Genomic DNA, 24,407 nt, shown 5'->3' on the forward strand with positions numbered 1-24,407 from the left:
CACTGTTCATACACACTATAGACAGGTGAGGTCAGGCTGGGGATAAATTGTTCATACCAAATGGCCAATTTATTGGCCGATTTCTCTACCAAGAGAAGACAAGATCTTTGAGAAATCAGTCCCAGAGGCAGAATCTTTTCTTTTCTTTTCTTTTATAGTTAGGGAATTCTGTTTTACTCTTCTTTCTTAGGGAGTCAGCTTTGCACCTCTTCAACAGACCAAACAGTCATCAGATAAACACCCTTTCCTTTCATTCCATGGCCATTTTCCCAATATGTGTGCTATTAGTTCTGAAGAGAGCAGGAGAGACTATTACTATTCTCAGCTACAGGGAGACTCTGGTCCCGCCAATCCCAAGAGAAGCACATACCCATTTGAAAGTGGAGAGAGGAATTGACTCTTAAGGAGTTTAGAAGAATTTCTAGAACTTCTCTCTAAACTCCAGATGAAAACATTTCAACCCAATTGTATTCAATACCTGATAACCCAAACCCAGGGTTGTTCACCCCATGCATTTATCTACATCTTTGCAGCGGTTCTCAACCTGTGGGTCACGACCCCTTTGGGGGTCGAATGACCCTTTCACAGGGGTGGCATAAGACCATCCTGCATATCAGATATTTACATTATAATTCATAACAGTAGCAAAATTACAGTTATGAAATAGCAAGGAAAATAATTTTATGCTTGGGGGGTCACCCAACATGAGGAACTGTATTAAAAGGTCGCGGAATTAGGAAGGTTGAGAACCACTGGCCTAGGGCATGATTTCTCAAGCTGAGAATTATTTGGCATTTTGACAGGATAAATCTTTGGTGTAGGGGGCTGTCCTGTGCTTTGCAGAATGTTTAGCAGCACTCCTGGCTTCTACCCATGAGATGCCAGTAGCAACCACTTCTCTACCCCCATGTCTTAAAAACCAAAATTATCTCTAGACACTGCTAAATATCCCTGGAAGAAAAAATTGTCCCCACTTGAGAACTACTGATCTAAGGCTATTATTCTATATTTTAGTGCCTAAATAATCAATAATTATAGGCTCCTGCATGCATAGAATATTATAGAACCACTAAGACAGGGCACCTTGTCAACCTGTGGTCAGGGGAGAAGGATTTTGGGAAAGTGGACATCAAGGAACAACTTTTAATAATAAAATTATTCCACCAAACAGAATTTACACACCTGATTTCAAGAGATGCTTGAAGAATCTAGGAATATTAAAAGGCAAATTTTCCTGGGTGGAAAATTATTTCTGCCCTTGATCGTCACCTTTCTCTTCTGTCTCTTTGCCTCCCTAAGCTTCAAACATAATTTCAGATTTCAAAGGGAGAATTATTTCTGGGAAGTTGGAAACATACATATAAATACTCTGCTGATGGCTTGAAGCTGAGAATTGCAAGATTCAGCAAAGTTGGCATTGCCTCTGGAGAGTTGGACCTGACCCAGGAACAAGGTGCTATTAGGCAGCAGCTTATAAAGAATGGATCACCAGGCAGCAGCAAGCTCTCCTGGTGTTGTTTTCATGAATTCACATTCATCTTGGCAAGCCTTCTGCAATGCTCTCCAAGCTGGTGAGCCCAACTCAGGTGTCCTCAAGTCTCTGTTCCTTAGGATAGACATTCATGTGACAGCCCCTTAACAACACATTTGGAACAATCCCCAATCTATTCTAACCCACCTTTCCCACCTTCTGTAACTTTACAAACTGAGAATAACCCAACTTTATTTAAATGTCTTTGTACAGGCTGCCTCTCTTCTCTGTTCTTCCAGAACGCATTTCCTGTCCTACCTGAAATGCTCAATTCAAATGCTGCTGTCTCCAAGAAGTTATTACTAATTCACTCCCCCAGCTCTTATTTCTTCCACTGAAAGTACTCGCTCTCTCTTTTTTTTTCTTTTTGCCCACTGAAACTTGTGCTTCTTTCCTGGAACCGACTACAATGTGTATTTAATAAATATCTTACTTCCTCAAAATATTGCACACTCTATACATAGAGACTATATTTAGTTAATATTTGTATGCACCCAGGTGTCAAAAATACACAATGCATGCTCCCTGAATTAGCCCTGAATTGAGTCTGGATTTCACAGTCTTAGGAGGGAAAGGCACAAGAGAAGCCACATTTGACCAATTTTCTTTCCTCCTCTGGATTAGGAACAGAGAGTAAATTTTCGTAGTTGTGAAAAATGAAATAAATAAGGAAGTACATATAACAGTTGAATTTTAGAGATGTTTTAGGAAGAGACACAGGCTGAGAGTCACAAGCACATAATCTCAGAGGTTATCTTCTCTTCAATCAAAGGCAAACATTTCACATGATGAAATCTTAAAATGAGTATTTTTTAATATGTAGGAATTGGTGATAATACAGTAAGATGATTTATTTTGTATCACTTTTTCAATCTTTCAAAGAAATAGCTAAGCACTCTTGCATAAAGATTTTATCTATGCTCCTTCTTCCTAAACTATTTATCATTTTGTGTGCCTTCTTGATAAAATTCATAACACGTTTTGTCAATCTTAGCATTCCGTGCAGTTTGTATCTCAAAACTATTGTTAATTTTTTACAGATTTATAAAAGTAGTTTGGATATTTTCCACCTAATGTAATTATTGGCTAAGCCATGACTACCTCCATAATTGATTTATAATGTGGACATATGGGGGTTTATTTTAATGGAGATATAAATAGATGACAAAGAACATATTTAATTGTTGCTGAGAGAGAATTATGAAATGAAAATGAAAATAAGAGAATAATCTCCTAGGGAATAATAGATAAACATTATAGGATATCTAATTAATACTATGAAATAGAAATTTGATTTTCAAAGAAGGATAAAATAGAAATTAGAAAGTCTCACCTAAAAGAAGATTTTTGGATTTAAGACATAGTGTCAGGTCTTATCATTCAGTGGTAAGGATAATAATAGCAAAATATTATTTAATATTGTTAAAAAGGTAATACTGACATATTTAGCAGACAATAAAACTAATAAATGAAAACCACATCCCATCTATTTTAATTTAGATTTTCAAAATATCAAGTAATTAATTAGTGTAAATGGGACATTGAAATTTATTATTAGACCTCTTGAGAATGAGGTGAAATTCTGTATTCAGTGGGGAGAAATATTTAAATAATTTTTTAGTAAATTAAATTCAGACAAGGTCAGACCAACCTCACTTTTGATTAACCACCTTGAAAATGAGTTTGCTAGCAATTTCAATCTCTCCTTTTCATCCAATCATTGAAGAAACCAATAATATAATATTTATTCAATGTGAAAGATACAAGCCTGAAATTTAAAATGCATTATTTATAACTTAACCATATAACTATTGCTTAAATTCTTCCTCCTCTTTATTTTTTGATGTTGGCTTTTGAAATCATTAGACCCTCAAGCCTCTAAGTGTGTATATTAACCACATATATGGGTGTGGATTAATTTCTTTTAATATTACTAAAATTTAAGTAATCATTTCCAAGAAACCAATCTTTAATCCTGTCAATTTAGTATATGCAGAACTTTATGATAGAAAGAATTCAATACCGTCTACATGATGCCATTGAAAATATTTAAAGCTCACTGAAAAACTCCACTGTTTCATAATATTTTTTAGAGACCATGTCACCAATGTTATGAAACGTTTTCATAGATAATAATGAAAAACTGAAGGTTATTTAAAGCAAAATATAATTCTCATAATGTCTTCATTAATGAGTAGGAATACAAGTCCTATTCTCAGGTTCACAGACTAATATTAACTTACAAACCTTTAACAGAGAGGTGATCTTTAAGGTATAATACATGACTGTCAATTAAAAAATGATATTAATGGTATAGTTAAAATTTTTTTTCAGATGATAAATTGAAAATACCAGACAGGTAAGTTATACAATGGCGAGATTGTGGAATTCACAAAATCTAATCAAAGGAGTTGAACTTTTAATTCAAGTCTGAGTAAGAAGTTTCCCATCTAGGTGTTCTTGAGTAATTCAGTCACTTCTTTGAGTTTTAGAATCCTTAACTCTGTAATGTCTTGTATATTTTTGAAAGTACACTGTGAATTGGCAAGCAGAATCTATTAGTATTAAGTTAGGTTTGCGAATCACTCTGCTAGTTGACCAAAATGTCACTGTAAAATCCTAAGGGAAGTAAGCACAAGTTTCATAGAAGCAGCCGTCAATGTCAATTTTCTAAACAAAATGCAATGATAATCAATACAATGTAAATTTAAAAAGTGTTCAAAATTTTGTTCCCCCCCCACGATCTTTGAATAACATTACTATGTAACTTTAGGAAGCTAATTTTTAATGTACATCATATTCAAAATTTAGTTTATTAGATAGCTATAAATAATTTTTATGTGTATAAAAAAAGAGTGTGTATTAGATCATTTAAAAGAAAAGCTCAAATCAATTCAAGGCAGAATAGAGGGGAAAGAGGGATCTGAGATGGGGAGGAGAGAGGACAGGGTTAGCAGTATGGCACACCTCTTGCAGTGGGACACAACTATATGAGGGACTTTACCTAACAAATACAAACAGTGTAACCTAATTCTTTGTACCCTCAATGAACCTGAAGCAATAGAATTAAGAAAGAAAGAAAGAAAGAAAGAGAGAGAGAGAGAGGAAGGGAGGGAGGGAGGGAGGGAGGAGGAGGAGGAGGCAGGAAGGCAGGAAGGCAGGAAGGAAGGAGGGAGGGAGGGAGGGAGGGAAGGAAGGAAGGAAGGAAGGAGGGAGGGAGGGAGGGAGGGAGGGAGGGATGGAAGGAAGGAAGGAAGGAGGGAAGGAAGGAAGGAAGGAAGGCGGGAAGGCGGGAAGGCGGGAAGGAAGGAAGGCGGGAAGGTGGGAAGGAAGGAAGGAAGGAAGGTGGGAAGGAAGGAAGGAAGGAAGGAAGGAGGGAGGGAGGGAAGGAAGGAAGGAAGGAAGGAAGGAAGGAAGGAGGGAGGGAGGGAAGGAAGGAAGGAAGGAAGGAGGGAGGGAAGGAAGGAAGGAAGGAAGGAAGGAAGGAAGGAAGGAAGGAAGGAAGGAGGGAAGGAAGGAAGGCGGGAAGTCAGGAAGGCGGGAAGGAAGGAAGGAAGGCGGGAAGGAAGGAAGGAAGGAAGGAAGGAGTGGAGCAAGTAACAGATTGCTTCTTTGTAAATGGAATATTTCATTTGTAAGAGAACAAATAAAGTACCTGTTTTGTGCTAATGGGTCATAAGTCAACCTGGGTGATAGACACTTTGAATACCATATTTTTTTTTTTACAAATACCATATCTTTAATTTCTAATGTAGAAGAGAACATCTAGTATTTTTAAGGTCTAAAATGAACAGAAAATAAGATATTTCCTTGGTGAACCACATGCCACCATCTTCAGAAGCTGGTAACTAGAAATTTGAAAATGGTCAATTAACTGGTTGATCTATATTGATCCTATAGTGACCTCTGAGAATTAATTCGCCTTGTATACTACAAAGAAATACAAGATTGCCCCAGATTTGCATATTGTAGGCATACCTACTTCCGAAAACATTATCTGGGGCGCTTTAACATTTCATTGACATGCACATAGTCTGTAATTAATGAATGTTCCATTCATAATTTCCTGCTAGTGGCAGGATAGCTAGTTACGGTTCTTCATGGGAAGGACTCAGTGCTCCCCCAACTTTGGTCAGAGAATTCAGACAACTCCGCTAGCAGTTCCATCCACCCTCACACTGGACAGCAGTGAATGGCACGCCAGGCACGTGTGTTTTGCTATTCTTAAAAGTGAAATTATTTTCGTGTCTAGGTATGTTAGTATATATAACCAAGGAAAAACTGTAAGTGTTCTGAGGGCAAAATGAAATTGGCTTAGCCCTTCTTGAACCTTGGGATCTTTGTAAAGTACGAGGCATCCGAATGGTGCTTAATGAAAAAGCCAGAAAATTAATGAAGAAAAGAATGCATATGTAAGTTATTTAATCTATCCAAGAAATCTAACCCATAATGATATTCTTAAATATGGAAAAGCAGTGCATTCTTCTTGATAATGTTATGTTACCAGAAAAAAAAAAGCAAAATTAAAACAATAATAAACAGGCAGAATATCATGTTGATTTGGAATTTAGCTGTTAGTGAGAAATGGGATATGTGCACATTTGTACCTTAACTGAGGGAAAATGCAAGCAACCACGCCTGATTCATAAAAAGTAAGGTACACAAGAATTATATAATTATTTCTCCCACCAGATTGTAACTCAGGCACCATTCCCTGTGTAGTGTTTATTTATGGGGCAGAGTAGTCCAAAGCAAAAACACACAGTAGGAATTATTGAATGAGTAGAAAGACAGGCCTATTATTTTAAAATCCCATGTTAAGTTTACTTTAAAATCCATTTTTAAATATTGTATGTAGGGTTCAGAACTTTCTAGAGTTTCAGGTATCCACTAAAAGTATTGGATACACCCCAAGTGTAAGGGGGGACCACTGTATATGTTTCTAACAATCATGTAAAATGATGAGAGCGTTTATAAACTGACTTTGCCAAAATCCTTTGGGAACTTGTACCAAATTATCTTTAAATCAACTGTAAATATTAAAAACTACAAGTATCATTAGGATGTCACCCTTAGACACTGTTTTACTTGCTAACTTTTCAAGGTATCTGAAAAGTTGCTAATCCCCTCTTTTTTTTTTTTTTTTTTTTTTTTTTTTTTTTGGCCAGGGCTGGGCTTGAACCCGCCACCTCCGGCATATGGGACCGGCGCCCTACCCGTTGAGCCACAGGCGCCGCCCAGCTAATCCCCTCTTAGAGAGAGACTAGTGATATTACTATCAAGTAAATTTTTTAAAACATACTATTTTACTGGCAAACAGATAATTAGCAAAATGAGTTGTGATGCCACAGTTGCTTTTCCAAAATAATTATGATCAGAGTCCCTGTGGTATGAATGTGTAACACATCCCTTCTGTGTTAATGAATTCAAGGGAAGGCAACGCCACCATTAGTAATAGCTTTTTATTCGGAGTCCTCATTTTCCATATAGGTCACATTAAACACAGCCATTAAACAATAGCGTTGAGATAAATCCATACAATGTATTCGGCTTTTGTTGCTGCTGTCCTTATTCACCAATCACTTGGTGCAGCTAAGAACCTTATCGAGCCATGGGGTTGATAATGGGAATAGCCAACCTGCAGACACTGGGGCCAGAAAAGTTAGACTTTAATCAGGTCTCATTCAATTATGTTTCAAATCAACACTTCTCGACAGCCACAACTCTGATTTGAATTAATACTCTGATAAATGCTGTCTGTTGTCAAAAGAATATAATTAGACAATAATGAGTGAGCATATATTATGCCAGACTTGTCTATTTTTTGACCTCAACAACTTCTACTCCATTAAACAACAAACAGCTTTTAACCTGGTTTTTAAAAAGCATAATGCTCTATTAGTACATGACTTTTTTTTTTTTTTGTAATGGTGTCATATTTTAAAATGAGCAGTGTCTAGATTTTTTAAAGGGAAGGCATGTTTTACAAGATCTCAGCTAATTTTGGAAAATAAAACAAGTTAATTTTCCAAGCAGAAATTCAATTAATCTATGGAGTAGTGAGCCAATCTTTGTATATTTGCTGCAATAAGAATGTCAGGTTAAGAAATGACATGAAAGCATTCTTTGAAATTGCATGATATGTCTCTTTAATGTTTACTTTGGTATAGATATATCTAACACTGATTCTCACTACTTTTAACTTGATGAAAAGATTATTCACCATTAACATCTGATGAAAAGATTATTTTGTTACTGACTTTTAATTTTAGTTCATCAGTAAGCAAGTTTTACAACTCTGGGTGTCTTACTAAAATTTCTAAGAACTGATCCTTTTTTTTTTTTTTTCTGTGCTTGATGCAATTACTTAAGGACCTCAAAGACAGTGTGGTATCACATTGTGTATTTTGAACATGTGGGATTTTTTTCAAGGGGTTAATATTGGGGAAAGCTGTGAATTAAGACATTTTTTTTCCATGTTCTAAATGATGCTGAACCCCCTTTGAATCTCACCATCTGATCCTGCATCACCTGTGACAGCAAGTTGCTCCCTACAGGTGTGATTTTGGCATCTCACTGGCTTCCTTGGAAGCCGAGCACCAGAGGTCTGTGATAAAGGCAGTTACCTGCCAAATGAATAAAAGTGAGATTCCCTCAATTCAACTATAAAAGCTAAGAGTCCTGACTGCTGAATTACCACCAACTTGTAAATAAATAATCGCTACTAAATACAGATAATGTGTTAAACAGCTAACACTAGTAAATCACTGGTGACGGAGAGCCTAAAGGTAAATCCCTCACACATTGGCACAACCAATCTTAAAATCTTACGATGTTTAAATGTCTTCAGACACATATAGAATAAATTGAACAACTGGTTACTTAACGTTAATAGTGTTTTAAAAATAAACCCTACTCTCTTTGTTGATTTCATTTACATACTGCTTTAGATTGTACGAAGTGGTTATCTGTCTAGTAAGAGAGAGGCAACACTTGGTAAGACTAAATGGAAATCAGTTTTTCAGCAAATTTCAGCTATCAAGCTAAATGAACCTTAGTCTCCTGGCAAAAAATAACATCATGTACAGAGATGACACATTTTAGATACATAAATTGTCCAAAATACAGAGTCAATTAAGTTCCAAGTTCCCTTCTTTTCTAATTTACACATTTATGAATAATAAAAACCAAGAGTAGAGCTTTGGAAAGGCTGTTACTAGGAACCAAAATATAGTTCTCAAGAGGATAAGGCTGATGGGAGTTGTCTACTCTCTCAAAGCAGTTTTGCAAACGAGGTACAATCTAAAATCTTGACATTATTTGACGGAAATATTTCCAGTAGAATTTTTTTGAGATTGACAACTACAAAATGTAATTTAGTTTAATGTTCGTTTTTGTTTTTGTGTTTTTAATGTAAGGATTTTATGACATTTATGCTGTTTCTACACTGGCGTGGTGGCCAGAGAAGAAGGCACAGATTCTCCACCAGTCTGCAAAGAATGCATTTTTCGGCTCCAGTGCACAAACAGCCTTTATTTAACTCAGCACCACATTTTCGAAGGTATGGGCACGAAACTGTTTGTCATGAAGCTGCAAAATGCCAAAAATTTTAAATGCTGAAGGAAAATGTCAATCAAGGCATTTTCCCATCTGCTGCTACTTCTGCAAGTGCTAATTTTATTTTTCCCAATTCATGAAATTTGAGGTTTCTTAGCCTCACATGGAAGTAACTTTGAAACTCGCTAAATGTCACAAGAAAAGGTGTAACCAAAGGAAGGAATAGAGGTGTGTTGTTCTGAAAGGACGCCAATAAAAAGAGGCAGAGGAGCACTGAGATGAAGGAAACACATTTTTGTTAGACCCAGACCTCTTGAAAAACACTACACAATGCAAGTAACAAGTGCTGGTACCATCCATGCATTAAAGCATTTTTCATGTTTTTGAAATATAATGGGAACACACATCTAGACCACTTAAAGTACTTCTGAGAACCAACCAATGGTATGATATCTACATCTACACAGGCAGAAGCTGTATGTTATTGAAAAAATCATGAGGAGGTTTCAGGTATTGGTACAAAGATAATTCTTGTGATTTAGCATGACTTTAATAAAAGCTTCTACAAGGACTTGCACATAAGCATGAGTGACGGATTTTTTTTTTTTTTGACCTTTCAGTTAGCTCCATCAGCTCACTCAAACACATTTTGAACAGATTATGTACTGTAGTACTTGGTAGACTATACATTAAACAAGAGACTTTGCTCTGAGGCACTGCTTCCCACACTCCATGGGGAAAAGGAAGCAGGGAAAAACAAAACTCATAGAGTTCGACAGCTACTGAGGCAACACTTGCCATTTACAATATAAGCCCAAATATTTTTGCAACACAACTATATATTAATTTAATAAAATACACAATATAGCTCTTATACACTCAACAATTTGGCTCATATGCACTGAATCTGCAATAAATCAATAAAAATATGTCATTTGATGTAAACACATTGAATCTTCTTACATTTGCACATTTAAATGGTCATGTGATTTGTATAAGACATTTTCACTTTCCTGAGCTATTTTAGTGTCCACAAATGAATAAACATACTAATCTTGTTAATTTTCTTTGAATTACAACTCAATGGTTATTATTTTTCAGAACTTTTCTATGTCAAATTTAAAACATACTCATCATGATTTATCTTTTTTGGACACTAAAATGCTAAATAGGCATTTTAAATCTTTAAATTGATTTCTCCTTTAATGAAGTGAATTTGTCTACGTGTGTGCTGGACAAAATGGACTATCTCTTTTTACACTTAACTTTTATACGACATGAGGTGTCTTACAAATGACCAAGTTTTGTTTGTTTGTTTGTTTTTGCTTCTGACTAATGACATGGAATGTCCTTTGTGTTTCTATGTGTGTCAGGGAACTTTATACAGAAATGTTTACCACAGATATGTGTCAATGTTTGGTGTAGCTTGGACTACTGCAAGGTCTGTTGGCGACTCTCAGTAGAAGCTGTGATGACTGCTAGAAATCCACCACAGATCACAGATGAGGACCCTGCTTTGTCTGGGGTTTATAGGTAAACAGTTAAGTCAGCGTAAATCACGGAGGACAGTCTCAGAGTGATCAGAAATCCTTCAGGTCGCACACCGCACGCCTTCCTAACAGATTGTCAAAAGGTAACGCGCCTCCTCATTTTCCTTTCTCTTCTCTCCATCTTCTTCTCCCCCACTTTGTTTTTTTTTACTCTTCTCATTAAGCAATCCATAATTCTGTCCTAATAGATACTAAGTTTGGTCAAAACAAACCATTGTTATCTCTGAAAAAAGAAACAGCAGTGAAAAGAACATACTTGTGGGCACTTCAGATGTTCACTAAAAGCCTTAAAGCAGCATTGGTCTCTCTTCATCCCTGTCAAATGGGTTGTCACCAGGAGGGATCATTTTTAAATCAACAGAAGAGACAAGAAAATGCCAATGCCTTTTTTTTTTTTTTTTTCACTTTCTCACAGCCACAGGGTCATTTCCCCGGCAGTCCTGCAAAAGCTTATCAATTTCTCTCACAACTTCCTCTGCATCCACGGACTCTCTGCCCCGATCCCGGGTTGGGTGGTCAAGCTGCTCCAGGACAGCACCCATCTCACTGGGATCCCGGCTGCCTCTGGGATGCACATCAGCGAAGACCCTCGCCATTTGGTCGGAAGCCGAGAGGGCAGGGTCTCTTGGCTGCTTACTTGGTGACAGATACTGACTGTCAGTAGGCAAGTACTGATTGCTTGCTTCGGCCAGGGCTCCTGGTTTTGCTTCACAACCATCCAGGGAAGCTTTTGCTGAGGTGCAAGGCTCTATGCATGCCTTGGTTGGGCTGCTCGATGCTGAGGGGACCTCTTGGAGGAGAGGGCTCAGGGCACGTTTGGCTTTTAAATAAGGTTTAACATTGGCAATGAGAATAGTGTGCTCTCTCTTGTCTTTTCCAAATGTACAAAAAGTCTTTTTCCCAGTGGGATTCACAGTTTCGTAAGTCTCAGTCTCAACATTAGCTTCAACTGTGGGTACAAAGAGATTTGTGCGGTAATCTGCGTTTTCAGCCTGATTGGCTGCAGGGAACTGTGGCATCCAACACCTGTCAGAATGACCAAGCACTCGGCATTCATCTGTGCAATTAACACACTCTTCCGGTTCTGCAAAACAAAAGAGAAAACAGCAAATCCAATCATTAGGGTTTCCTTTAGATTTCTGCAGAGGCAGTGATCAGCTCTCCGTGGGCTTGCTTGACCTCTGGTCTCTTAATTAAAAAGGAAAAGAAAACAATAATTAAAACATTTCAGGATGGTTGCATAAACCTGCTGGTTGAGACAATGGTTTAATTTAAGTCTAGTCTCTAGATATTTACGAATTCCCATAGCCTGGAAAGATGCAAGAAATGGCCATTGGAGGATCATTCTCACTAGACTGCTGCATCACTGTGAACTAAACTCCTGGGATACCAGTTAGTCTTCGTTCTGTATAACCCACCCTGGAAACAGTGAACTTCAAAAAAGATTATTTAGACTATTTTTTTCAAATCAAATAACAGGCCAAAAACTAGATCGCAAACTTCTATAGCAAGTTATAAGTTGCTTTTTGAAAAAAATATCTTATCCCTATTTTGCTTCTAATTGTCATTTTGGTGACAGTTATGAAATAAATGGTTTCTTCTCAGCTTACTTCTACTGAGAGTGGCACATGGAATTTTCTATCAGAATGTATTATGAATAAGTTTGTCGAAAGTGCACATTCCTGTTTTATTAGCAATGTATACAGATCATGTAATCCATTTTCTTCACTTCAGCTTTTTGTTTTTGGTGTAAGGACTTGAAAATGGATTTACTCACGGAGTTCAGGGTGAATGACAAATCGTGATTTCCCATTTTAAATAATAAGGCTTTCTGGGAGAATTTTTACTTTTCTCCGTTGACAACAGACATACAGAGAATCTAAATAAACCATATTTTAATGATTCCTATTTCGAAATGAACATAGAAATACGAAAGAAAATTCCTTCGTTCAGACAATAGCTGCATAGTTCCATTGACTCCAATGTTTTAAACCATAACTTTAAATTATACCTTCCCAGTTGTTTTCTTCCTCTACAAATGGTTGTTCCCTTATGTTTAATGATCCTTTGTAAATTAGGAACTTTTACTTTTAGGAGAGGATATTTACAATTTACCTGTGTGTGATGGGAATAGAATTCCCTACACATTTAGGAGCCCTGGGGATTGCCTTTTAATTGATGTTAGAGGATCTTTGTAAATGTTTAGTGTCCTATGCTAGAAAAAGAAGTCCACATGAAAGATATTAAAAGTAAAAAGTAGCAAATTTAATAGCATTGATAAATTTGTGTACTTCTCAAAATCATCTATAAAACCGAATTTATATTTAAATGTACAAATGATTATGAAACATCACAACCTGTTTTATCTTAAAGGTTTTTAGAGTAAAATAATTTCCTATGGGACTAAAATTTTTAGGTTTTTTTTTTGGAGTTTTTGGTCAGGCTAGGTTTGAATCCACCACCTTCAGTATTTGGGTTGGCGCCCTATACCTTTAAGCCACAGGTGCCACCCAGGGACTAATATTTTTAAAGAAAGAATCAAAAGGGTATCTTGACAGAACAAAAGTCCTGTGATGTTTCATAGTATGCATCATTCACACTTGTGAAAAGTTAAAAAAGTAAGTATCTTGCTTCTATTTTAATTTTGTCATTTTTAAAACGAACATTTTCTTAGGAGTGAATTAAATATTCACTATTCTCTCTCTCTTTTTTATTTTTTTGGAGACAGAGTCTCACTTTATTGCCCTCAGTAGAGTGCTATGGTGTCACACAGCTCACAGCAACCTCCAACTCCTGGGTTTAGGCAATTCTCTTGTCTCAGCCTCCCAAGTAGCTGGGACTACAGGTGCTCGCCACAATGCCTGGCTTGTTTTTTGCTGCAGCTTGGACAGTACCGGGCTTGAACCAGCCACCCTCAGTATATGGGGCTGGCACCCTACTCACTGAGCCACAGGTGCCGCCCTAAATATTCACTATTATGTTTATTATGTAATACAGGAAAGAATGCTGAAAAGTAGTCTCAAATTGACCTATGCACCCATTAGACTCAAATACTATCTACAGATTGAGAAGTTGGCTCACATACCAGCAGCAGAAGATAGGCATATCATATCTTCTAGAAAGATGTATTTAAATTATAGCAGTGACCAAAAAAAAAAGAATTTCAGAAAAGTTCATGATTGGGTATTTGTTTTCTTTACCTACACTGAATGAGAATCAGAAATATTACCTTATGCATATCTGCCAGTAAGTGTTAGAAAAAAATAACATCATTTCATTCAACAAGTTTTATCCTTTAAAAAGATAGTAAAAAACTTTACAATCCATCTCACTTGGTAATACTTTTGCATCTTTTAGAGCCATGATTTTTTAAAAAATTCATTTACAACTCTCTTTGAAATATGCTAACATAGTTTTATATTCCAATATTGACTAGCCTTCCATTTCAGTTATTTGGATAGCCAACATTGAATGAATTCAATATGAATTTCAAGGGAGAAAGAGGCAGAATAATGCAGATGTATGAAAGTGTAAATCGACCTTGAATCTGAAACCACCAACATGAAATGATTGTTTGTACTTCACTGCTGAAAATCTGCAGCATTTTACTTGAGTCTTTTATGTCACATCCTGGGGAGCAAATTTTGAGTATTGATTATGATACATTATAAGCTGTTCACCTTGTGATTAGACTGTAATTTTGACAGCAGCAGTTCACAGACAGTGAGGAAAATCGAATGGACACTCCTGTACAAACAGCAGAAATCATGAGCACAATGTGAACGACAACAACCGCCAAGGGTCAAGTTAGACTTTATGAGAGAAGGAGATCATTTCTGAAGAAACATAAATAGATGAATAGGCAGGTACCAAAAAGAAATATAAGTAATAGGCAACAAATGACTAGCTAGACACAAAGAATTAGACCAAAATGGGGAGGGGAGGGGAACAAAGAAGCAAGGGAAGGAGAAAAGCAAAGTGAAGGGAGGGAGAAAAGAGAGAGGAAGGGAGGAGGAGAGATCAAGGGGGATGGGGTGGGAACAGAAGGGAAAGGAAGGCTGTCAGGAAAACAGGGGTTTAGGACAAGGGCAGTTGTACTGGGAATATTTCTGCTGTGTATAACTTCTATTATATATTTTTAAAATGTCCCAAATAAGCTTAATGTGTACACTAAAGAATAAGAGTGTGGAGTATTTTCTCAAGCCCTACAGCTACAAAGGTAGATAATCAACCTGCTCTCTGTACCTTAGGGAGAATGGATCCCAGAATAGATATGTTGAATTATAAACTACATAGATGAAAAAAGAAGCAAATTATCTAGATGGCCCATTTGCATAGATTCAATATTTAAATCAGAAAACAGGTTTTAGAGATCCTGGACAGAAGAAATAAAAATCAAAATAATTGATCAAATATTCAGTTTTCTCTTCAGGTCCAATCTGAGTTTTCTAAGAGATTATTTCCCTTTATTTTCATCCTTTCCCCCTAAATACAAAATAATCTACCTTTCCGAGAAATATGGCATACTCTGAATAGTATGCTGATGAGAGAAACTGAGAGAAACGTGTTTATATTGCAAAAATAAAACATGAGATGCAAATATGTTTATGTTGCAAAAATAAAACAAGTCTGCAGTCCAACAGATGGAGCTACGGGCAGTTCTTCCTAGAGGGGAAGTTTACAGTGTCTAATCTTTTAAATGTATGATTCCCTGAAGTATCATGTGATAATCAAATAGCTTTAAACACTTGTTTAGTATTAAAAATCATTTTCTATATTTCTACTGCTGTATCCATTACACAAGCTCTCAAAGGGAAATATCTAAATGCAGTAACCTTAATTAGTTCAATTTTGCATCTTAATTTATGGTACTTTTGCAAAATATATAAAGTAACTCAAATGACTATAGAGCTTGGAGTTCAACTGCACCATAAACCATATGCACACACACACACATATTGTGTATAATAAACATGTTTATACACAATATGTGTATATGTTTACAATATGTGTATATGTTTACATGTTTATAATAAAACTGAGCTTTTCCTAGGACAAAATCAAAATTTATTTGAAAAATATCTAAAATCATAATCAATGAATTTCTGAATGATAACTAATAGCAATTGCCATGAGGAAAGTAAAGGTGAAACACAGGAAAATTCAGTATTCATAATGTAAATGATAATATAAACAAGGCAATATTTTATTATTGTTAATTATATTGCAATATATTTGTTAGTACAATTGCAATATACTACACTATATATTTGTTTATATATTAACAAAATATATCTATATTAATGCACATATATATAAATATTTTGAATTAGAAGAACAAAGAATGACATTTTAATTTTCCCTTTTGCCTTACACCTATGGCTGAGAAATCAATGATTAGATTAACAGGGTACCAACCTCTAATTTTAGAATTTTATGTAATTAAAACTGATTTGATCATAGAGGTACCCAAAATCTGTATGTTCATATTGTCTGAAATATCTGAAATTTCTCTCTTTCTCTTTAACCTAAACAGTTTAATAATTTAATCTTAAGGATATCAGGCAAGCAATCATTTTGTGCCAAAATATACCTTCCAGAAAATTATGTCATTGTGAAATTATACTAAGTTGTATCTACATGAGGAAAAATATATTTAGATAAAACACCAAATTATCTGCTTTTAAATCATTGGGTTTTAGCAGTCTTCCACAAAGGTAACCGTAATTGAATTTTTACAATGTGACTTTAATTTTGTGATATCACTTTATTATCAATATTGCATAGTGATTTCAGGACTGGTGAGATGTGCCAAAAATTGCCATCTATAAAGTTAACACTTGAAGCCAAAATGAATTTATTTAAATCAGCAAGGATTAAAGAAGACTATGTAGGCCTCTGTCAAACTTAGTTTGCCAAACAATGTGGGAAAATTCATGTCTGTTATGATTTGTGGTGAACACTGTGGGGAAAAACATGTCCAAGCACCACCAAGAAAACTTCTTACTAAGGAGAAATCTACTTCTTTATTCTATTCTGTCTTGCTCTCAATCAGAAATTGATCACAAATCATAATTTTAAACATACTTTCCCTGTCTTCAAAGCACTGTTCAAATAATTTGTGCTACTTAGGGAAATGTTAGAGAACACAAAATGATTTCATCCCCCGTGTTTGAAAGGTATCTGTTTCCTTGAGAGGTCACATATTTGTACATCTGAAAACATGTGTAAGTTTCCAGCACAAGAGCTTCATAGGTGAATTAAATATCTATCTCCAGATTTACATTTATATAAGGAAAAAATAAATGTCCATGTCATAGAAGTTTGAGAACCATAGTCTTGAAAATTAGGACATCAGTGAGGAAGAAGTTCTAAATAGTGTGGGCATGGGAGAAGAGGATTTAAGAGAGAGTTCTGTGCTTTATGACTGTCAACAAAATGGTGTTATTTCTGTTTTGTAAACAGATTTTTTTTTATTTTTATTTTTTGTAAACAGATTTAAACACGAATAGTGCTCCTTTATTAATGTGGTGCCTGCTACTGTTTCTAACAGCATCTTAAAATTAGAGTTGTTTCCAAGTAGACAACTCTATAAATGGAAGTCCATTTTTTATTTGTTCTCATGATTCTTTTTTATTTCTAATTTACCTTCTTTCAACAACGTAAGCTTTCCTAACACCTAATTAGCTGCCTGAAAAAGCAGGGAGCAGGCACCCATCTCTATTTATGGCCTGCACAAGTGTTCTGTAGATTAATTCTAAAGAATCTAAGTTAAGCACCCGTCACAAATCATTTATCTACCTGCAAGCCATGACAAGCCAAAACCTTTGACCTGCAGTTGATGGTAGTAGTTTCCTACTGAAAGGTTTTAATGGTGGAATGGCAGCTTGAATCACTGTCTTTTTCTTTCTTTGTATACACACTATTATGCATATGCATGTGTACACACTTCCCTATGATCATAACAAATTACAACTTATCTACATATATTTTAACATATTAGAGAAAAATATCAATACTAAATCTCATCAGAATACAGTCCAACATATCTATAATAAAATAGATTTTTCTTTCAGTAAGTTGACATAATTTGCAGCATCCTGTAAACTGACACTCTCTAATGTAAAACAGTTCTTCCTTTTTTGGTCACATTGATTATTATTTACTTACTGTCCTTTGCCATCCTATAAACCTTACACTTGTTATGGTGATCGGGTAAGTCATTTCATATAAATGGCAGTTTCACACATTACTTCCACTGTGACTTCTCTGTCCCATTTACTAATATACAACTTAAAAATAAGCCCTCTGCTTTCACTCCATCTCACTATGAAAAGAGTGAAAAGTTCACTTTCAATAGTATTTCCAGAGGCAGTTCTAGAAGTTAAATCAGCTCAAAATATTTTTAATGTGTCCGCATTAAAAGGTAATCTAGTAATATAATTTTTCACATTTTTCTACTTCTAAGCGATATTTTAGCATCATTTCAATAGGCTTGCTTTATCCCTCATGCAAGGAATAATGGAGATGGGTTTAAAAATGTGAAGAGGAGAATAAATTACTTTATTGAGCTAAATGATCTTTCTTCTATTACATTGTATCTCCCGTATTTTTCACCTATAGACAGGAATCTAGGGTGTTTGACAAATCATGTAACAAATATACAGATACACAGATGTGGGTTATATTTTTGGTACTTTAAGAATTTTTTTTTTTTTTTACTAATCAAGTAACAAATATACAGATACACAGATGTAGATTACCTTTTTTGTATATTTTAAGAGAAAAATGTACCTTGTTATAATATGCTCATTTAATGAGGATGCTTGTTTGTATGTTGTCAGTGATATAACAAAGAAATACCAGATATAAGACTTTATAAACCTAAATTATTTTCAAATAATTGGCTTCAAAGAATCAAAATTTTAAAATGTCATTCATATAATAAAAGTACTATGAAAAAAATGCATATATTTTTGGGTGGATAGACTGCCAATCTGGCTTTTAGATTTTATGGTAGTTGTGAAATGTCATTCTATTTGCTTTAGATAGGCAAAGAACACAGTTTGAAGAGGAAGTTATTATAATACTATCAAATAGTCAAACCGTGGCAGCTTTGAAGTACCAATCCTCTAGCATGCACCTGCACCGCAAAATGCGTCTGAATATATTGCTGTGACTGCATTCACAGCACAGACCAGAATCCACTGGCCTATATCATATTCAAGTGAATCCAATCACAGCTGGGTTTCAGAACTGCTTGGAGCATTTGCACTTACTATGCAATGCACCTGCACACCTTCAGGGATGGTTTTAAGTGTTTTTGACCCTTTGGACATAGTAAAATGTCTCCCAGAGTGGAATTTTCTGGTGTGTATATTGATAGCACATACATAGTGCTCTGAGATACAGACAATTTAAAGCAAATTGAAATGAAATTCATGTTAAGGAATAAATCAAGACAGTATAAAGAAATTTGATATGGAAGTGTTAGTAATACAAAACAACGAGAATCTAAACCATGTGTTGGAAATTTATGGCACAAATATAATTTGTGTCCCATGGCACACTGCTCTGAGATTAACATTTAAAATCCAGTTGCTCCCTCGGCCAATCCCACTCTATGCAGACAGCCACCACCTGGGGCAGTAGCAGATGCTTGAAAGTAAAGGCAGAGGGAAATGGGGCCATCTCCCTCCTAACAATTTCCCTTAGGAGAATTGACTCTGAATTTCACTACTATACAGAAGGTGCAAAAAAATGTATGCACACCCTAAGAAATTAAAAAAAAACAACACTGTATTAAAATTGTAATACTCAATATGTGCCAATAACAAAAGAAGAATACACATCATATTGAGCACCTCATGTAACTGCAGAGGTCAAATGTGACTTCTGGTGACTTGAGTATTACAAACTTAATATACATTTTTCCTTTCTTAACATGCGTATACATTTTTTACACCCTCTGTATACACCATTAGAACAGAGGTTGTATTTTCTGAAAGAAAAAGACTGACAGAAACTCTTAAAGAAAAATAATACAACTCAAAAAGACAGCTCAAGTTCTATGGGTGCATAAGATGTGTGTAGTTCAGTTAATGACATTTTATTCAATATTTTATAAGGTAAAAATGCCTTAAACACTGAGTTTGAGTGCAAAGTTTTCAAACTTTTAAAAGCATTTTGAATACAATGTTGTAAAACAGGTATTGTGTCAGATAGAGGTTTGTAGTAAGGGAACCTCAGTCTATCCACCTTTAAAATTCTCAAGTTTGTAAAATTACATCTTCACCAATGAGTCTAAACTTTGAATGGAATCTACGAAGTAGATTTGAAACTAGTATAGGAGAAATAATTCATGATCAATTACATTTTAAATTGTTATATGAATATCAAGCATCAGAACATAGAGAAATGTATGTGTTGTAATATTCTGAAAGGCTTTATGCAATGGGTGCTTGATCTGTGATTCAAAGACTGATTGGGGTTTGAATAGATAGTGGAGACCTGGGAGAGTGTGCTCCAGGTAAAGGGATTAGAAAGGGGAATAATAACCACATTAAAATGTGCACCTCACAGGGCAGAATGAAACTAGTTTTATAGGTCAAAGAACTGATGCTGCAAAGCCAGAAGTTGATAGAGTAATATTGGAAAAATTGGCTAGCATCTGAAAGAGGAATGGAAAATTTCTGAGAAAAGACCAAATTTACTGGAGCAAGCAATGGATCACTAATACAGGCATATGAGTAGTTTATCATATGTTTCTTAAATTATTTGGGTGCTTGATTAGAAAGGTAATGGACACTTATGAATCTACAAGTGGGATGAGCTATAGTAAGTAGTATCCAAATCAGCATTATTTCTGAAAACAGATATGTAGAGTTTGGGTCACAGTCAGAGTATCTTCAGTAAACACAGTAAGGCCAACCATGAGTCATTGGTATGGTAATTCCAGCCCCAAACTTGCCTTTCACTTGCCTCTCATCCCATTCAGAAGTGGGAAACCTGTGGTCTCAAGGTCACCTGTGGCCCTCCAGATCCCCAGGTACAGCCAAATCCAGACTTCACAGAACGAATCCCTTTATTAAAATCCATAGCCGACACATTGATCAGGGAAAAATTGCAAACATTCCTGGTTAGAACTGGAACCAGACAAGATTGCCTAAATCTATCAATACTGCAATCCAGCATAATGCTAGAAGTCATATGACAGTGACCCACGAGTATCCAAATGGGTAAAGAAGAGGTGAAACTATGACTCTTTGCAGAAGATATGATTTTATATCTGGAAAGCCTCAAGATTCAACCAGGAGAATACTGGAATTGGTAAGTAAATTCAGCACAGTCTCAGGTTATAAAATCAATGTCCACAAATCAGTAGCTTTCATACATGTGCCAACAACAATCAAGCTGAGAATCAAATAAAAAACACAGTACCCTTCATAGGGTATAGGGCATCAAAAAGAATGAAATATCTAGTAATATAATTAAGGAGGTAAAAGACCTATGTAAGAAGACTAATGAAATATTGAAGAAAGAAACTGCAGAGGATGTAAACAGATGGAAAAAATCCTGCTTGTGGATCTGCAGAATCAACATTGCTAAAATGTCTATACTACCTAAAGTGATTTACAGATTAAACGCAATTCCTATTCAAATACCAGCATTCATTTTTACAGATCTGGAAAAAAAAATAGTTCCACACTTTGCATGGAATCATAAAATACTTTAAATAGCCAATTCAATTTTATGTAATAACAAATCTAGAGACATCACTTTAACAGACTTCAAGCTATATCACTGAGCTATACTAATCAAAACAGCATGTTATGGCATTATGACAGAGGCATAGACCTATAGATTAGAACAGAGAACCAGGATATATAACCATCCTCATATCTGATATTTGAAAAAGTATACAAAACATATACCGGGGAAAAGAATCTTTGTTCAGTAAATGGTGCTGGGAAAACTGGATTGCCACAGGTAAAGGACAGGAACAGTATCTGCACTTCTCACCACTCACAGAAAAAAAAAAAATCACATCAGATAATAGACTTAAACATAAGACATGAAACTATAAGAATACTAGAAGAAAATGTTGTAAAACCTCTTATAGATGTCAGCCTAGGCAAAGAATTTATGAGGAGATCTCAAAAGCAATCACAGCAACAAAAAAAATTAATAAATGGGAACATGGGCAACATGGGTTGTTTCTGCACAACCAAGGACACCATCAACAGAATAGCAATCTACAGAATGGGAGAGGCTCGTCCCCCATAGGTCAGTGGGTAGGGTGCCGGCCACATATACCAGGGCTGGCGGGTTCGAACTCGGCCTGGGCCAGCTACACAACAATGACAACTACAACAGAAAATAGCTGTGCGTTGTGGCAGGCACCTGTAGTCCCAGATACTTGGGAGGCTGAGGCAAGAGAATTGCATAAGCCCAAGAGTTTGAGGTTGCTGTGAGTTGTGATGCCATGGAACTCTACCAAGAGTGACATAAGGAGATTCTGTCTCAAAAAGAAAGAAAGAAAAAAAAAAATGGGAGAAAATATTTGCATGCTATCTTTCCGATAAAGGGCTAATAAGCAGAATCTAAAAAAGAACTTTTTCACTTTCAGTAAGAAAATATAAAACCACTCCATTAATAAGTGGGCAAAAACATGAATGAAATTTTTCAAATGAAGGTTGACTAATGGCCAACAAACATGAAAAAATCCTCAACATCTCTAATTATCAGGGAAATGCAAATCAAAACCACAAGGAGATATCACCTAACTCCAGTAAGAATGGTACTTATCAAAATGTCCCAAAGCAATAGATGCTGGTGAGGATGTGGAGAGAAAAGCACACTCTTATTTTGTTGGTGGGACTGCAACTAGTACATCCTTTATGGAGATACTTTAAAGAACTAAAAGTAGACCTACCATTTGAACCAGCAATCCCACTACTACGTGTTTAACCAAAGGTGTGTGTGTGGGGGGGACACATTTTATAAAATAAACCCAGCAGCACAATTCACAACAGCAAAGATGTGGGAACAACCCAAGTGCCCATCAACATACGAATGGATGAATAAAATGTAACGCGTATCATGGAATACTTCTCATCAATATATGAATGGATTAAGAAAATGTGACATATGTGTATCATGGAATACTTCTCGGCCATAAAGGAATGGTGACCTAGTATCTTTTGTAGCAACAAGATGGAATTGGAGACCATTTTCCTAAGTAAAGTATCACAAGAATGGAAAAACAAACACTGGTTGATCAACACTTATCTGCATGTATGGAAGAAAAATTCAATGGAATTCAAGTAAGTGGGAGGGGGGAGGAGATGAATAAATCATACCTAACAACCACATCACACACTGTTTGGGTGAAGGGCACAATTTAACTTTGACATAAAATGTACAAAGGCAAACTATATAACCAAAATGTGTGTACTGCCATAATATTCTAAAATGTTTTTTTAAAGTACAGAAGGACCACCTTCCTGCAGCAGCCACCTCCTTACATTGACTTAATTTTCACAGACTGGATATACACCTATGTACACAGTGGAAGTTCATTATGTTCAACACCTCTCCTATGTTAACTAGTTTATTACAATCAGTCCCTTGGGTGGCCAACTGTTTCCTGACATTTGAATTTGGTCAAAAGGCCCCACTGAAGCATGTGTATGAATTAAACTGTTATTTTATATCATCAGTATAAAGCCTCAATTTAATAATTGTGCATTAGAAAAATATTTCTTCTTCCTACATCTACTTTCTTTATTCCATTTTTCTATAATTTTCTATTATTATTATCCAAACATAACATTGCATATGATCGCATATTTACAATATTAAAGGATTTTTTTAAAAGATAAGAAGAGAAAGAGTCTGGAGCAAAACAGATCCTTTAGGTATTTAAGAGAGAGGTAAAAAATACAAAAAAAAGAGAATGACAACAAATGAAGTAAATGGCAAATCTCATTGAAAGAATAAACAATTAAAAGGACATTGGTGAAATTGTTTTCCAAAATAAGCATTTCTCTTTTGGATGAAGAAAAAATTATAATTCCCCATTGAATTATATATTCCAGCATTGCTCCCCACCTCTTACTATTTGATTACTCTGCCTCACTGAAGCCCCAGTGCCCCTCGAAAGGCAAGGTACTGCAGTGTACACTTTGGCATTCCATTCCTCGAATGCACAGGATACATTCAACATATACTTCCAAATTTGAACAAAAGTTTGAGACTGAGGTAAAGGAAGATTAAATTAAAAAGGTATTAAATACGATGGGTAACCCGCAATAGGAACGTTATTCATTGCAAATTGCTCATTTCAGTTCCATTCAAGCCCGTAAGGTCAGGTTTCAGAATCATCACAGGACTCAAATGATGTTGTGCATAATAGCTCTCTATTGGTATGAGATACATATTGTTTACAGTAACTTCGGATCTGTCTGTTTTTTTTTTTTTTTTTTTTTTTTGTGGTTTTTGGCCGGGGCTGGGTATGAACCGGCCACCTCCGGCATATGGGACCGGTGCCCTACTCCTTGAGCCACAGGGGCCGCCCTCGGATCTGTCTGTTAGACTCAATATTTATATAAAAAAACCCAAGGTCTCTATTTACTATTGAGGATACTATTTTAAATTATGAAATAAATAAATCCTGCCTGACATACATTACATTCAAACGCGTAGGTCAGAATATTTTCCCCTTAGGGGAGTTTTTAAAACAATGATACTGTTATTGAAATCAAAGT

At 35.7% G+C, this 24,407-nt stretch overlaps 1 protein-coding gene across 2 annotated transcripts in view; it reads right to left on the minus strand.

The window, feature by feature from the left end:
* Positions 1–6,978: 6,978 nt before the first annotated feature.
* Positions 6,979–24,407, minus strand: part of PCDH17 (protocadherin 17) — a 100,136-nt gene continuing 82,707 nt past the window's right edge. For both annotated transcript variants that reach the window (XM_053563887.1, XM_053563886.1), the window contains exon 4: positions 6,979–11,722. In XM_053563887.1, coding sequence (XP_053419862.1) covers positions 11,040–11,722 — 683 coding nt within the window. In that variant the 3' untranslated portion in view covers positions 6,979–11,039. The remainder of the gene's footprint in view (positions 11,723–24,407) is intronic.

The sequence above is a fragment of the Nycticebus coucang genome, chromosome 15 (assembly GCF_027406575.1).
Source record: "Nycticebus coucang isolate mNycCou1 chromosome 15, mNycCou1.pri, whole genome shotgun sequence".
In the NCBI taxonomy this organism is placed as follows: domain Eukaryota; kingdom Metazoa; phylum Chordata; class Mammalia; order Primates; family Lorisidae; genus Nycticebus; species Nycticebus coucang.